Raw genomic sequence first — 15106 nt, forward strand, 5'->3', positions numbered from 1 at the left:
AACATTTAAGACGTTGCATGTAGAACATCCATATGCCTATATACAGTACGTTTCGTTATGAAAACATGTTACCATCGATGTTCCCGAAAAGATTTCACTTGGTTTCCCAAATTAGGCGCTGGGTAGCTGCAGAAACATGGTTGGAGAGCCCATGGCAATACAGAGTTTGGGTGGAATATGTGAGTGAAATAATTGTTCTTATAAGCCCAGACATTTCTATATGCAATCCTGTGTGAAAGAAGAGTTTTGATGGTTGCCACTAAAAATATGAGGATCCCAGATGCTACTATATTTCGGCCTATTTCTGCTCCCCTATAAAACCAGAGTATCCTACCTGGCATGATTTAATTTCATGTATTTTTCTCCCTGCCCCTGTTCCTACCCATTTGATAATGGGCCATTCTAAATCAAAACAAATTGTACATATTAATAAAGACAATATTAAATTGAGAATATTCTGATGGGTGAAAATATGATCACTTGATGAAAGAACAAGGTGTGCCGCCTGAGCCAAGGAACGCAAGCTTTATTTGTATTTATTTTTATTGTATTTTCTACCCCCTTTTTTCTCCCAAATTTGTCTCATTGTTACAACTCCCCAACGGGCTCGGGAGAGGCGAAGGTCGAGTCATGCATTCTGCGAAACATGACCCGCCAAGCCGCGCTTCTTAACACCCGCCCGCTTAACCCTGGAGCCAGCTGCACCAATGTGTCGGAGGAAACACCATTCATCTGACAACAAAAGTCAGCCTGCATCCGCCCGGTCCTCCACAAGGAGTCGCTAGAGCGTGATGAGCCAAGTAAAGCCCCCCGGCCAAACCCTTCATTAACCTGGACGACGCTGGGACTACCTTTCACGGACGTTTTTTTTTGTGTGACTTTTTCAAATAGTCAATAGCTATAGTCGCATCATGCAGCCCGTTTATGTTTTGATTTCTAAGACATTCTAAGGTTTCACAAGTAAATTTACCAAATAACTCTAAATCTAGTGTGTATGACCTGTTTCAAACGACCACTTTGACATTCATCATAGCCACTTCATATGCGCAATCACTTGGGAATGAGAAAAATATCCTTTTTCTATTTTATTCAGCTAAGTTCAACTATATTATTCTTACAATAAAATCATACAGTATAAAATAATGGCACGGGACTCATAAGCATATCTTGTCTGCTAAATGAACTAGCCAATGGCATGGCGCATAGCCAAATAACATATAGTATGCCGACTCACATTTAGTTCTTCCGAAATACACTTTCTTCATATCATAATGTTTCTTTAGACCGGTCTAAAAAAAAAAATGGATTTATTATGCGTTTTATAAAATTGATTTTTTTACTTTAAAAGAAATGTACAGTGAGGGAAAAAAATATTTGATCCCCTGCTGATTTTGTATGTTTGCCCACTGACAAAGAAAGGATCAGTCTATAATTTTAATGGTAGGTTTATTTGAACAGTGAGAGACAGAATAACAACAAAAAAATCCAGAAAAACGCATGTCAAAAATGTTATAAATTAATTTGCATTTTAATGAGGGAAATAAGTATTTGACCCCCTCTCAATCAGAAAGATTTCTGGCTCCCAGGTGTCTTTTATACAGGTAACGAGCTGAGATTAGGAGCACACTCTTAAAGGGAGTGCTCCTAATCTCAGCTTGTTACCTTTATAAAAGACACCTGTCCACAGAAGCAATCAATCAATCAGATTCCAAACTCTCCACCATGGCCAAGACCAAAGAGCTCTCCAAGGATGTCAGGGACAAGATTGTAGACCTACACAAGGCTGGAATGGGCTACAAGACCATCGCCAAGCAGCTTGGTGAGAAGGTGACAACAGTTGGTGTGATTATTCGCAAATGGAAGAAACACAAAAGAACTGTCAATCTCCCTCGGCCTGGGGCTCCATGCAAGATCTCACCTCATGGAGTTGCAATGATCATGAGAACGGTGAGGAATCAGCCCAGAACTACACGGAAGGATCTTGTCAATGATCTCAAGGCAGCTGGGACCATAGTCACCAAGAAAACAATTGGTAACACACTACGCCGTAAAGAACTGAAATCCTGCAGCGCCCGCAAGGTCCCCCTGCTCAAGAAAGCACATATACATGCCCGTCTGAAGTTTGCCAATGAACATCTGAATGATTCAGAGGACAACTGGGTGAAAGTGTTGTGGTCAGATGAAACCAAAATGGAGCTCTTTGGCATCAACTCAACTCAACTTTGGAGGAGGAGGAATGCTGCCTATGACCCCAAGAACACCATCCCCACCGTCAAACATGGAGGTGGAAACATTATGCTTTGGGGGTGTTTTTCTGCTAAGGGGACAGGACAACTTCACCGCATCAAAGGGACGATGGACGGGGCCATGTACCGTAATTTCCGGACTATTAAGCGCACCTGAATATAAGCCGCACCCACTGAATTTTAACAAAAAATATTTTTTTGAACATAAATAAGCCGCACGTCTATAAGCCGCAGGTGCCTACCGGTACATTGAAACAAATGAACTTTACACAGGCTTTAACGAAACACGGCTTGTAACAAAAAATAAAAAATTAGCAGTAAGCTTTAGTTGTCTTTTTGCACTGAGTCAATTCCTCACGCTGCTGTTTCCAACGTCTTATCATCGACTCATTAAGACCAAGCTCCCGTGCAACAGCTCTATTTCCTTTTCCAACAGCCAGATCAATCGCCTTCAACTTGAAAGCTGCAACATATGCATTTCTCCCTATCTTTGCCATGATGAAGGTGACAAAATGACTACCGTAATCAGAATGATGGGAAGTTTGAGAGCGCTCGATTTAATCTAAACAGTAAACAAAAAAGTTGTTTGACCTTAACCCATTCGGCAATTTCATTGGTCTAATGAAAGCTTCATGCCGCCAAAAAACTGAGCACGTCACAGAATGTGTTTTTTTGGAGAAAAAAAAATTGAAAGCGGGAAAAATCCATATATTAGCCCGTCATTGTTTAAGCCGCGTGGTTCAAAGCCTGGGAAAAAAGTTGCGGCTTATAGTCCGGAATTTACGGTACCGTCAAATCTTGGGTGAGAACCTCCTTCCCTCAGCCAGGGCATTGAAAATGGGTCGTGGATGGGTATTCCAGCACGACAATGACCCAAAACACACGGCCAAGGCAACAAAGGAGTGGCTCAAGAAGCACATTAAGGTCCTGGAGTGGCCTAGCCAGTCTCCAGACCTTAATCCCATAGAAAATCTGTGGAGGGAGCTGAAGGTTCGAGTTGCCAAACGTCAGCCTTGAAACCTTAATGACTTGGAGAAGATCTGCAAAGAGGAGTGGGACAAAATCCCTCCTGAGATGTGTGCAAACCTGGTGGCCAACTACAAGAAACGTCTGACCTCTGTGATTGCCAACAAGGGTTTTGCCACCAAGTACTAAGTCATGTTTTGCAGAGGGGTCAAATACTTATTTCCCTCATTAAAATGCAAATCATTTTACAACATTTTTGACATGCGTTTTTCTGGATTTTTGTTGTTGTTATTCTGTCTCTCACTGTTCAAATAAACCTACCATTAAAATTATAGACTGATCATTTCTTTGTCAGTGGGCAAACGTACAAAATCAGCAGGGGATCAAATACTTTTTCCCCTCACTGTAGAGGTTCCAAAGGCACGCATCAGTGGCTTGTATGTGTGGAGGCCTAGAGATGCTTAACGGGTTTATGTTAATTAAAGATCAATTTCCGTGAAACCGGCAGTCATTTGCATGACAATAACCGGCTGACAAAATGCCATTACCGCCACAGCCCTAATCATGAGTGGCTATGACTAGCTTTTGGTTTAGAGCTAGTTCCACTTTTTAAAGGATGTCTACTGTCCCTGTTACAACAGAACGTGATCTTCTATCTCAGGTAATTGGGGCTGTGCATTTACCCTTATGGAAAGGTATCTTAGCTTTACACTTCCACTTGACTTTCATAACAGCCTAAGGCTAATGCTGTTGTTTGTTGAGGTCAAAGGTCAGTGAACACACTTTCCCCTAAGGCTGCAGAATATCACCTGCCAGTTCTTTTTTGGTTACATTCACTGTGTGATCTGTGTGGGTCCAGGCCTGGGAGGCGACTAACACTGGAAAATGACAAATGACAACTGGCTTTAGGAGTCAGGGGTCAACTCTGATGGGAGTGGGTGGGTGGGCGCATGCTGGTGACAGTGAAGATCACATGTATGGTGTCTCCCTGGAGGAATGTGTGGTATTGTATGGTAGGGGGTTGGGGTTGCTTATACTTAACTATGTATGTATACGTATTTAGTATGTAACATTTATACCTGTACGATATGCCTGGAGGTTGAAACCAGTAACTTATATTTTCAGCACAAAGGTATCAAATATAGTCAGTTCAAAACATGAGGATTGCATCATACCAAAAGCAGTTGAGGAGGGGATGGTTGTTACCTATGATTTGTCTGTATGCATATGATTGGTCCTTACCTATGTCGTATGCCAGGAAGTCAGCCGAGAAGCACTTGGCTCCGTTACTGAGGGACGTGTCGTTGTGGGTGTTTCCTCCAAACACCAGCAGAGCCCCATTGCTCAGCACTGCAGTGTGGAGGTACCGCGCCAGACCACTCTCTCTCAGGATCATCCTGTCAACACACACACACACACACACACACACACACACACACACACACACACACACACACACACACACACACACACACACACACAATGCTAATGTATTAATGTGTCAATTATGAGCATGTATGTGCGTGCATGCATGAGTGTGTGCGTGCATGCGTGCCCATCCCTGGGTGTTGATTACAGCAGTGTGTGGGCCAGTCTGGGTCATGTGGCTTATGCAAGTGAACAGTTGGACTGAAGGTCACTCTCCATAGGCCAGGTCAAATACCCAGACAGACGTCATCCATAATGTGGCACCATGGACACACACACACAAAACTCTACAGGAATATTTCATCCTCTCCCATCTCCTCTGCTAGGGTCAAAGTGCACAGACCCCACCGTCTGCCTAAGCGTCAACTGTACTATCCATAGACACAGAGAGAGTATGTAGGGGTTTACAGACTTCATAGTTCTGAGAGGGTTTGAAAATTCCAAATTCCATTTCTGCCTAAGTAGCCTCAGTGTATATTCAACCTACCGACTGTAAATAAATGGACCCATTGCAATAAACTGTGTGCTATGTGTCAGCAAGCTTTGGCAAGAGGGCACATCAACTGCCTCAATAAGTTACGAGTGAATATACAACTGACATCAGACATGAAAGGCAGACAGACAGAACTCCAGTTGAGGATCAACAGAGACAGACAGACACCGGCCATGCAGACAGACTGGTCACTGTCAAACCCAACGGATATGTGACAGTCTGGATGATGGGAAACAGAGAGACAGTGAGAGAGAGAGAGAGAGAGAGAGAGAGAGAGAGAGGGGAGATTGAAAGGGTGTACCCTCCCCTGTCGCCCATCCATCCGTCAAGGTTCAGCGGAGGCCTCCTTTCATATCACACTGTGTATACAATCTCTGCTTCACTGTGAATCTTTCTAGCTCATCCTTCTGTATCTTTCCAGTATGCGCTGTATGCTCATGTGTTTGACGCTGAGTGTCTAGGTATGTGGACATAATGAGTACCTCCTCGCAACACAATGCTGACTATTGCATTAGTGTGCTTTGACAAATCTGCCTTTCAGCTGTCCAGCACTGAGCGTCTAGACACAGTGTCTGAACACAGGCAAGACAAGCATCTCTGTGTTAAACATCTACCTAATGTAAGACGCCAACGTCTGTTCACTCGACATTTAGCAAATAAATGCATTTTGCTACTGGGGCACTGGGGAATATAGGCTTATTTTACACACAGTTTTCTCAGGACTGGTAAATTGATACAGCTTGTGAACTTTCAAGTGAATATGCAGCTGCTGATACAAGCACAAACACAGAGAGACAGACAGACAGAGAGTCAGGCAGACAGGCTGACAGACAGACAGACAGACAGACAGACAGACAGACAGACAGACAGACAGACAGACAGACAGACACTTTCTGCCAACCTAATAGCACTCACCAGGTCCGGGTCTGCACCTCATAGCGATACAGCTCGTCCACCAGGCCATACTTGTTGGCAGGCAGGGCCTTGTAGCCCCCGTGGACATACACGCACCTGCCGGAGCTGTCATACACACTGCTGTGGCCATAGCCACCCTGGACGATGGCCCCGTTGGTCTCAGGGACCTGCCAGGAGTTTGTCCCTGTGTGACAGAGAGGCAGAAGAGAAGTGCATCTTAGTGTGAGTGGGCCAGCATGATTGGATCAGCTTTGAGACATACGGTATGGAAAATAAGTGTCCATGCTCGTGAGTGTGTGTGCCTGGGTGTGTCAAATGAGAGTGTGTGTAAAAGGCTGACTCTGGGAGCCAGACCAAGCCAGCAGGCTGCTCCACCATGTACTTCAAGTCCCCTTGTGACAGATGGAGGGAGAGCTGGAGAGAGGGGGAGGCCACGGAGCATGTGATACACTGAGAAGCAGACCTCCCAACTCCCACAAGTGAAGGGAAATAGAGAAAGTGAAAAGTAGATAATGGGGAAGGTCAAACAGTTTACTGACAATTTGCCAGGTGAGTTCTTTTAACAAACTATTTCCTTCTTCCTTTCACTTATAGGAAGTCACCTAAAAGGTAGACTCAACTTTCTAAATGGTGACACTCAACTCTCTAAATTTGATGAAATATCACAATATCCATAGTGCTCTAAATAAAACTAATTATAGGAAAAAAACTGTTTGAGAGAGGCGGACTAGTTTGAGATGGAGAGGGAGGGATAGGGGAGAGATATATATGAGGGAGGGATAGGTGAGGGGAGGGGAGAGAGATGAGGGGCAGGGAGAGAGGGAGGTAATAAAGTGACTTTCCAGTAGAACTCGGGCACATTAATTATCGTCTTCTCCTAGAAGGTCTTGCCTAGGTGCCACCTCCTCTTAATGACCAGAGAGCCATCAGGTGTTTTTTGTGTGCTATTGGAGGTACTCGAGGACTAGAGTACCCAACACTGTAGATGTCCCCTCCCTCTTAAACTCTCTCCACAGGTTTTAATGTGGCTGGACTGGGCTGCAGTGAGCCTCCTATAGGCGGAAATGCTTTGTAATGCAGACATTCACCTGATTGTTACTCCTCAAAACACTGTAGCTTAGCGCCATCTGCTGGTATGAAAACCTAGGCGTTCAACAGTGGTCACTAGCTCTGGTCAAAAGACCTTGACTCTAATGCAGTCAAGAGGATAACCTTATTTGAGTCAGAAAAGGATATTCATATGATAGGGAAGATCTACAAAACCTTGCAGAGGGCATATCCAACTGACAATCTTTTAGAAAATAATAAACTAATATAAACTAACCAAGACTTAAAAATAACTGATGCTGGCACATGATGGAGCTTAACTAACAAAATTACAGTTAACGGAAATGTAAGCTTAATCCACTATAAGCACATGTATATAATTTATTATACAAGAGACAACATTCACAAATTCTACAGCACAACAGCAGTCATGTCTTCAGTATAAGACGAATAATGAATAATCCATGCTTTCTGGGAACGCTACGAAGTCCGGAAGTTGTGGGCGGAGCTAGAAGGTTGGCTGTCAGAAGTATTACAATGTAAACGTACTTTTAATCCGTCTTTGGAGTACATGGCATATGGGGGTGTAGTGAGACACCCGATTGGTTAGACGATTCTCTACTTAACAATCGTCTTGAAAAAACGTATACTAAAAACGTGTAAATCAATCATCCGCCATCATTAGCACAATGGGAAAAAATCGAATGATTTATTATTTAAATATTGAAAGTGCATGGGCTACGGAGAGAAACAAAATGGTTCCATTTCAGGCCATGTGGAGGAAAGTGATGCGCGGGCTAGAGATGGGGGTGTGTGCTAGTGGGTCTGGGCAGGTGTGATGTAGTTGATGTTTGTATGATGTTGTCATTTGTATGTGTATGTTGTGTATTGTTAATAAAATATCAAATTAAATCTTACAAAAAAAAGATGATAAAGTTAAAGATACTGTGGGGTGTATACGTGTCTGTATATAGACAGTAAGTGTACTTGCCATCATAAGAATAAGACTGCCACAGAGTAATATGCAGGTAATGGTGCTACAAAAAAAAAATGTAATGGGAAAAGAGAGTTATCTGGGTAAACATTAAAGATCCTGAGCCTTCCATAAATAGATGAGTGACAGCAACACCCAAAGATGACCCCAACAACAATGTATTAATCATTGAGCACCATGAAATGAATACAAAGTTGTTGAGGTCATCTGAGGATGTTGCTGTCTCCTTGCCTATTTTGGAATGCTCCGAAATCTGCCATCGGGTACATGTGGGATGTAAATCTGAAATCATTCATCATGGCTGTCAACCCCACTTAACAACCCAATTCTCTGATTCTCTTGGCTCAGATATATAGCAGGCTAATGGAGGGTGGACTCAGCAGTGGGCTAGTGGACTGATTGATTAACGTCAGACTGAGACAAATCAATTGGTTAAGAAGACAGACAAGAGAGATCAATGGATGGATAGATGGATAGATGGAGGGACGGATACAGTATGTGTGGCTGGACAGACTTCATTCACTCATTCATTTGATTCATCCATCCATCCACCCATCCATCCATACATCCATATCTCCATTCTTGGACCTACTGATGTTGTACTCCTGCACTTTGCTGATGTAGCTGTAGACGGGTGAGTAGCCGAAGATGACCACCATCACCAGGTCCCCATTGGTCAGTTCAGTCAGGTGGGCGGAGTGTCCCTCCACGGCGTAGGGATGTCCCTGGACCAGGTTGCTCGGGGTCCTCAGGGACCAAGTTCGACTAGGGATGTTAAAGACCCACAGCTCATCTGTCACGTTGCCTGAACCGGCCTCCAGCTTCCCCCCATACATGTAGATGTCGTCCTGAGGAGGGGGGCAAACATCAGAGGCATGAGATGACAGAGAACATGTGTTAGAGATTGTGTTTATATTTGTAAAGCCAGACTAGATTAAAGGGATTTCTATCACCGACTGCCCTCGACAATATGTCTGCTCTGTGCATGCTTGTGTTCAGTATGAGAAAAAGGTGAGACAGTGTGTGTGTGTGTGTGTGTGTGTGTGTGTGTGTGTGTGTGTGTGTGTGTGTGTGTGTGTAATTGAGCTGCAGGACCTTGAGCTTCTCCATAGTGTGTATCAGCTCTGCCAGAGTGGGAGCTGGACCCCAAATACCCCCCCCCCACACACACACACACACTTGGTATAGCTACGTTGCACCGTGAACACCAACAATCAATAAGAAAGACTGCTGCTATAGCCTCATACTGCAGTCAACCACTGAATCACCTGATACTACAGATAAAAATCAACTACCTTAACCTGATAGGTATGCAAAAAACCTACTACAGCCAGTGCAGTGATCTAAGATAGCAATACAGTCATACATGCTATGGCATCCTGTTTGTCCAGTGCAGACTACTATTCTACTGCAACTTTCCATTTCCTAAACATAAAGCAACATATTGTACTGTACAGTCAACCTAGAGGAGCTCCACCCTCACAGAAACAAATAAGGGAACATCCTAGCACAGGTGACACACTGTGTCGCTACACAGCACGGGGCCAATTATGCTGTATCCCTGGCCACAAACACATCCCACCAGGGAACCAACAGCCTTAAGCACCTCAATGTATTTTCTGTCAAGGAAATCTGCTTCTCTCTTACTTCTAAATTACCTCAGCACGCACTGCAGCACCCACCTGAATCACGTTTCACTAATCTCAGAAACCCAGAACTAAAATCTTGCATAATTGAGTAAAATGCTTTATTAAGTTCTGGGGAGAGATGTGAGGAGAAAGATACTAACGTGAAAGATACTATGCAAGTTTCAGGCTAGTCTATGAGCCAAACGTCCCCTCCCCTTCCGAAATTGGAAAGATGCGAGCACCTGCGAAATCGTGATTTGTCCAAATGATCAGTGCCGAAGAATTAGCGTACCGGAACAAAGTTCCTCATTAGTCGTCGCATCCCACAGGCTGTTGACAGAGCCTAATACCATTTATATGACATGTCTCTGTCCAAGAGATTACTCTCTCACATACGCAAGGTCTGAGTCGTGTAGTAGAAGCAGACGGGGAGGAAGAGGAGTGCACAAAACACACAGCCAAACACACACTCCAACACACAATTAGTAATAATTTTCGGCTGGAGGGGGGTTTAACCACCGCATCACCAGCTGAGCAGCAACCCCCACGCTTCTGTTTCTACCACGACTCCCTCAGAAGCTCGATTTCCGACAAAGTGGGGACTTTTATTGAAGGTGACTTTTTTATTTGTGAATACAAAATGTGAATGCCAAGCAGGGGATGTTATATAAACGATAGGATCTGAATGCGCGCGTAAGGCCGAGCTATTGCTTCGGTCGGTATTATAAAATCGATAATGGGCATGAGCGACGGCCTATATTCCTAGCAGCGACAGATGCTTACGGTAATCTCTCAATCCTTAGAGGGGAGATAGAAAATAATGACATATTTCAGGGTAGATGGAGGACTCTTGAATTATAGACGTAGAGAGTGTGTGTGTGTGTGTGTGTGTGTGTGTGTGTGTGTGTGTGTGTGTGTGTGTGTGTGTGTGTGTGTGTGTGTGTGTGTGTGTGTGTGTGTGTGTGTGTGTGTGTGTGTAAACAACAACATGCATGGTCACACCCACATATGCTCTTCTCCCTGACTCTGAAAGTCTATTCTCTCATGTTCCTGTCTCTAGATTCCAGGTTTGTTGGCTTGATTTCTGTGCTGCACTAGCTCAGCATAAGGCTTACATTTAAAATCTCTTTAATGTAGGTGTCCATTTATATGCTAATTGTGGATTGCTCCTTTCTGTACGTGGGGCTGGTGGCTGAAGAACAGCGGTCAAACAGGGCTCTTCACACCCACAGAGGAAATGAATAGAGCGAAGGAGAGGGGGTTCATAACGGAGGAGGGAGTTAGACATGTACAACTAAATACGTCTCTACTGCCATAATGTCAAATATAGAGACGTTTCCTCCATTTCCCGGAAAGTTTTCTGTTTTTGATGAATTGACACCTGGAGACACCAGTGGTGGAGGTACACCATTGTGACGTGGAGTTCCAGGTCTCCGGCAGCCTCTGGAACTGCCGGTCTGCGGCCAACAAGGCTGAGTTCATCTCAGCCTATGCTACCCTCCAGTCCCTAGACTTCCTGGCGCTGACGGAAACATGGATCACCACAGATAACACTGCTACTCCTACTGCTCTCTCCTCGTCTGACTACGTGTTCTCGCATACCCCTAGAGCATCGAGCCAGCGGGGTGGTGGCACTGGAATCCTCATCTCTCCCAAGTGGACATTCTCTCTTTCTCCCCTGACCCATCTGTCTATCTCCTCATTTGAATTCCATGCTGTCACAGTTACCAGCCCTTTCAAGCTTAACATCCTTATCATTTATCGCCCTTCAGGTTCCCTTGGAGAGTTCATCAATGAGCTTGACGCCTTGATAAGTTCCTTTCCTGAGGATGGCTCACCTCTCACAGTTCTGGGTGACTTTAACCTCCCCACGTCTACCTTCGACTCATTCCTCTCTGCCTCCTTCTTTCCACTCCTCTCCTCTTTCGACCTCACCCTCTCACCTTCCCCCCCTACTCACAAGGCAGGCAATACGCTTGACCTCATCTTTACTAGATGCTGTTCTTCCACTAATCTCATTGCAACTCCCCTCCAAGTCTCCGACCACTACCTTGTATCCTTTTCCCTCTCGCTCTCATCCAACACTTCTCACTCTCCCCCTACTCGGATGGTATTGCGCCGTCCCAACCTTCGCTCTCTCTCTCCCGCTACTCTCTCCTCTTCCATCCTATCATCTCTTCCCTCTGCTCAAACCTTCTCCAACCTATCTCCTGATTCTGCCTCCTCAACCCTCCTCTCCTCCCTCTCTGCATCCTTTGATTTCCTCTGTCCCCTATCCTCCAGGCCGGCTCGGTCCTCCCCTCCTGCTCCGTGGCTCGACGACTCACTGCGAGCTCACAGAACAGGGCTCCGGGCAGCCGAGCGGAAATGGAGGAAAACTCGCCTCCCTGCGGACCTGGCATCCTTTCACTCCCTCCTCTCTACATTTTCCTCTTCTGTCTCTGCTGCTAAAGCCACTTTCTACCACTCTAAACTCCAAGCATCTGCCTCTAACCCTAGGAAGCTCTTTGCTACCTTCTCCTCCCTCCTGAATCCTCCTCCCCCTCCCCCCCTCCTCCCTCTCTGCGGATGACTTCGTCAACCATTTTGAAAAGAAGGTTGACGACATCCGATCCTCGTTTGCTAAGTCAAACGACACTGCTGGTCCTGCTCACACTGCCCTACCCTGTGCTTTGACCTCTTTCTCCCCTCTCTCTCCAGATGAAATCTCGCGTCTTGTGACGGCCGGCCGCCCAACAACCTGCCCACTTGACCCTATCCCCTCCTCTCTTCTCCAGACCATTTCCGGAGACCTTCTCCCCTACCTCACCTCGCTCATCAACGCATCCTTGACCGCTGGCTACGTCCCTTCCGTCTTCAAGAGAGCGAGAGTTGCACCCCTTCTGAAAAAACCTACACTCGATCCCTCCGATGTCAACAACTACAGGCCAGTATCCCTTCTTTCCTTTCTCTCCAAAACTCTTGAACGCGCCGTGCTTGGCCAGCTCTCTTGCTATCTCTCTCAGAATGACCTTCTTGATCCTAATCAGTCAGGTTTCAAGACTGGGCATTCAACTGAGACTGCTCTTCTCTGTGTCACGGAGGCTCTCCGCACTGCTAAAGCTAACTCTCTCTCCTCTGCTCTCATCCTTCTAGACCTATCTGCTGCCTTTGATACCGTGAACCATCAGATCCTCCTCTCCACCCTCTCCGAGCTGGGCATCTCCGGCACCGCGCACGCTTGGATTGTGTCCTACCTGACAGGTCGCTCCTACCAGGTGGCGTGGCGAGAATCTGTCTCCGCACCACGTGCTCTCACCACTGGTGTCCCCCAGGGCTCTGTTCTTGGCCCACTCCTATTCTCGCTATACACCAAGTCACTTGGCTCTGTCATATCCTCACATGGTCTCTCATATCATTGCTATGCAGATGACACACAATTAATCTTCTCCTTTCCCCCTTCTGACAACCAGGTGGCGAATCGCATCTCTGCTTGTCTGGCAGACATATCAGTGTGGATGACGGATCACCACCTCAAGCTGAACCTCGGCAAGACGGAGCTGCTCTTCCTCCCGGGGAAGGACTGCCCGTTCCATGATCTCGCCATCACGGTTGACAACTCCCTTGTGTCCTCCTCCCAGAGTGCTAAGAGCCTTGGCGTGACCCTGGACAACACCCTGTCGTTCTCCACCAACATCAAGGCGGTGACCCGATCCTGTAGGTTCATGCTCTACAACATTCGCAGAGTACGACCCTGCCTCACACAGGAAGCGGCGCAGGTCCTAATCCAGGCACTTGTCATCTCCCGTCTGGATTACTGCAACTCGCTGTTGGCTGGGCTCCCTGCCTGTGCCATTAAACCCCTACAACTCATCCAGAACGCCGCAGCCCGTCTGGTGTTCAACCTTCCCAAGTTCTCTCACGTCACCCCGCTCCTCCGCTCTCTCCACTGGCTTCCAGTCGAAGCTCGCATCCGCTACAAGACCATGGTGCTTGCCTACGGAGCTGTGAGGGGAACGGCACCTCCGTACCTTCAGGCTCTGATCAGGCCCTACACCCAAACAAGGGCACTCCGTTCATCCACCTCTGGCCTGCTCGCCTCCCTACCTCTGAGGAAGCACAGTTCCCGCTCAGCCCAGTCAAAACTGTTCGCTGCTCTGGCACCCCAATGGTGGAACAAGCTCCCTCACGACGCCAGGACAGCGGAGTCAATCACCACCTTCCGGAGACACCTGAAACCCCACCTCTTCAAGGAATACCTGGGATAGGATAAAGTAATCCTTCTAACCCCCCACTTAAAAGATTTAGATGCACTATTGTAAAGTGGTTGTTCCACTGGATATTATAGGTGAATGCACCAATTTGTAAGTCGCTCTGGATAAGAGCGTCTGCTAAATGACTAAAATGTAAAATGTAAAATGTGACTAGTAAAGGAACACTTGATGGGCTAAGTGTGTTCAAAGCAAGTACATGAATGGAACATGTGAAAGATAGGGATATAGTGAAAAAGTGGGCACACAGCCATGACTGTCCACACATGCATGCACACGCTCACACACATAGCTTTCAAGAAGCTAGCTTTCAAGAAGTAGTCATACCCTTTTACTTATTCCAAATGTTGTGTTACAACCTGAATTCAAAATGGATAAAATATATGTTCTTTCTCAACCATCTACACACAATAACCAATAATGACAAAGTGAAAACATGCTTTTAGAAATGTTTGCACAAATCCAGAAATAGTATTCACACCCGAGTCAATACTTTGACGGTGATTTTGGGTAAGAGATTTGCACACCTGGATTGTACAATATTTGCCCATTACAGTACAATATTTCAAATACAATTGCGGGAAAACAGGTTGGAAAGCAAATGGATCCTGCTGAAAAGAGAAGACTAATCTGTCTGAAGACTACCAAGTTATCAACTTCCAAATAGGTCTATTGAGCGAACAGCATTGTTTTACAAAGTAAAACAAGAGAGATAAGCTTTTGGCAAGAGCGCATCGGCCATCGCCGGTGAGTGAGCTGCGCACCATTGGGTGAGTCAGTGAACCTGGAAAGCTTTTTTAGGACTATAATATGTGTGTCTCCACACACCTAGGCCTAGGCTATTGATGGATTCAAGACAAGGTCATTTTTATTGATCTCAGATTCTTAGTTTTTCAGTGTCAAAGTAGCCTGTTACTTCGATCCTTTGTGAGGCATTAAACAGCCGTTTCTGAGATACTGGATACGGCGTGCCTGGCACCAACAATCATACCTACGGTGGGGCAGTCATGACATTTTGTCAGCCGGTAATTGTCACGCAAATGACTGCCGGTCTCATGGTAACTGACCGTTAATTAACATCAACATGCGTATCATCTCTGGACTTCTATATAAACTGATGATGTGCGCCTTCGACACAT

General features: G+C 45.7%; 1 protein-coding gene across 1 annotated transcript in view; it reads right to left on the minus strand.

The window, feature by feature from the left end:
- Positions 1–15106, minus strand: part of LOC106607945 (attractin-like protein 1) — a 356731-nt gene that overhangs the window by 264549 nt on the left and 77076 nt on the right. The window contains exons 8-10 of the mRNA XM_014205458.2: positions 8682–8937; positions 6049–6232; positions 4455–4609 (exon numbers count right to left, since the gene is read on the minus strand). Coding sequence (XP_014060933.1) covers positions 4455–4609; positions 6049–6232; positions 8682–8937 — 595 coding nt within the window. The remainder of the gene's footprint in view (positions 1–4454; positions 4610–6048; positions 6233–8681; positions 8938–15106) is intronic.

Source organism: Salmo salar, chromosome ssa01, assembly GCF_905237065.1.
Source record: "Salmo salar chromosome ssa01, Ssal_v3.1, whole genome shotgun sequence".
Taxonomy (NCBI): Eukaryota; Metazoa; Chordata; class Actinopteri; order Salmoniformes; family Salmonidae; genus Salmo; species Salmo salar.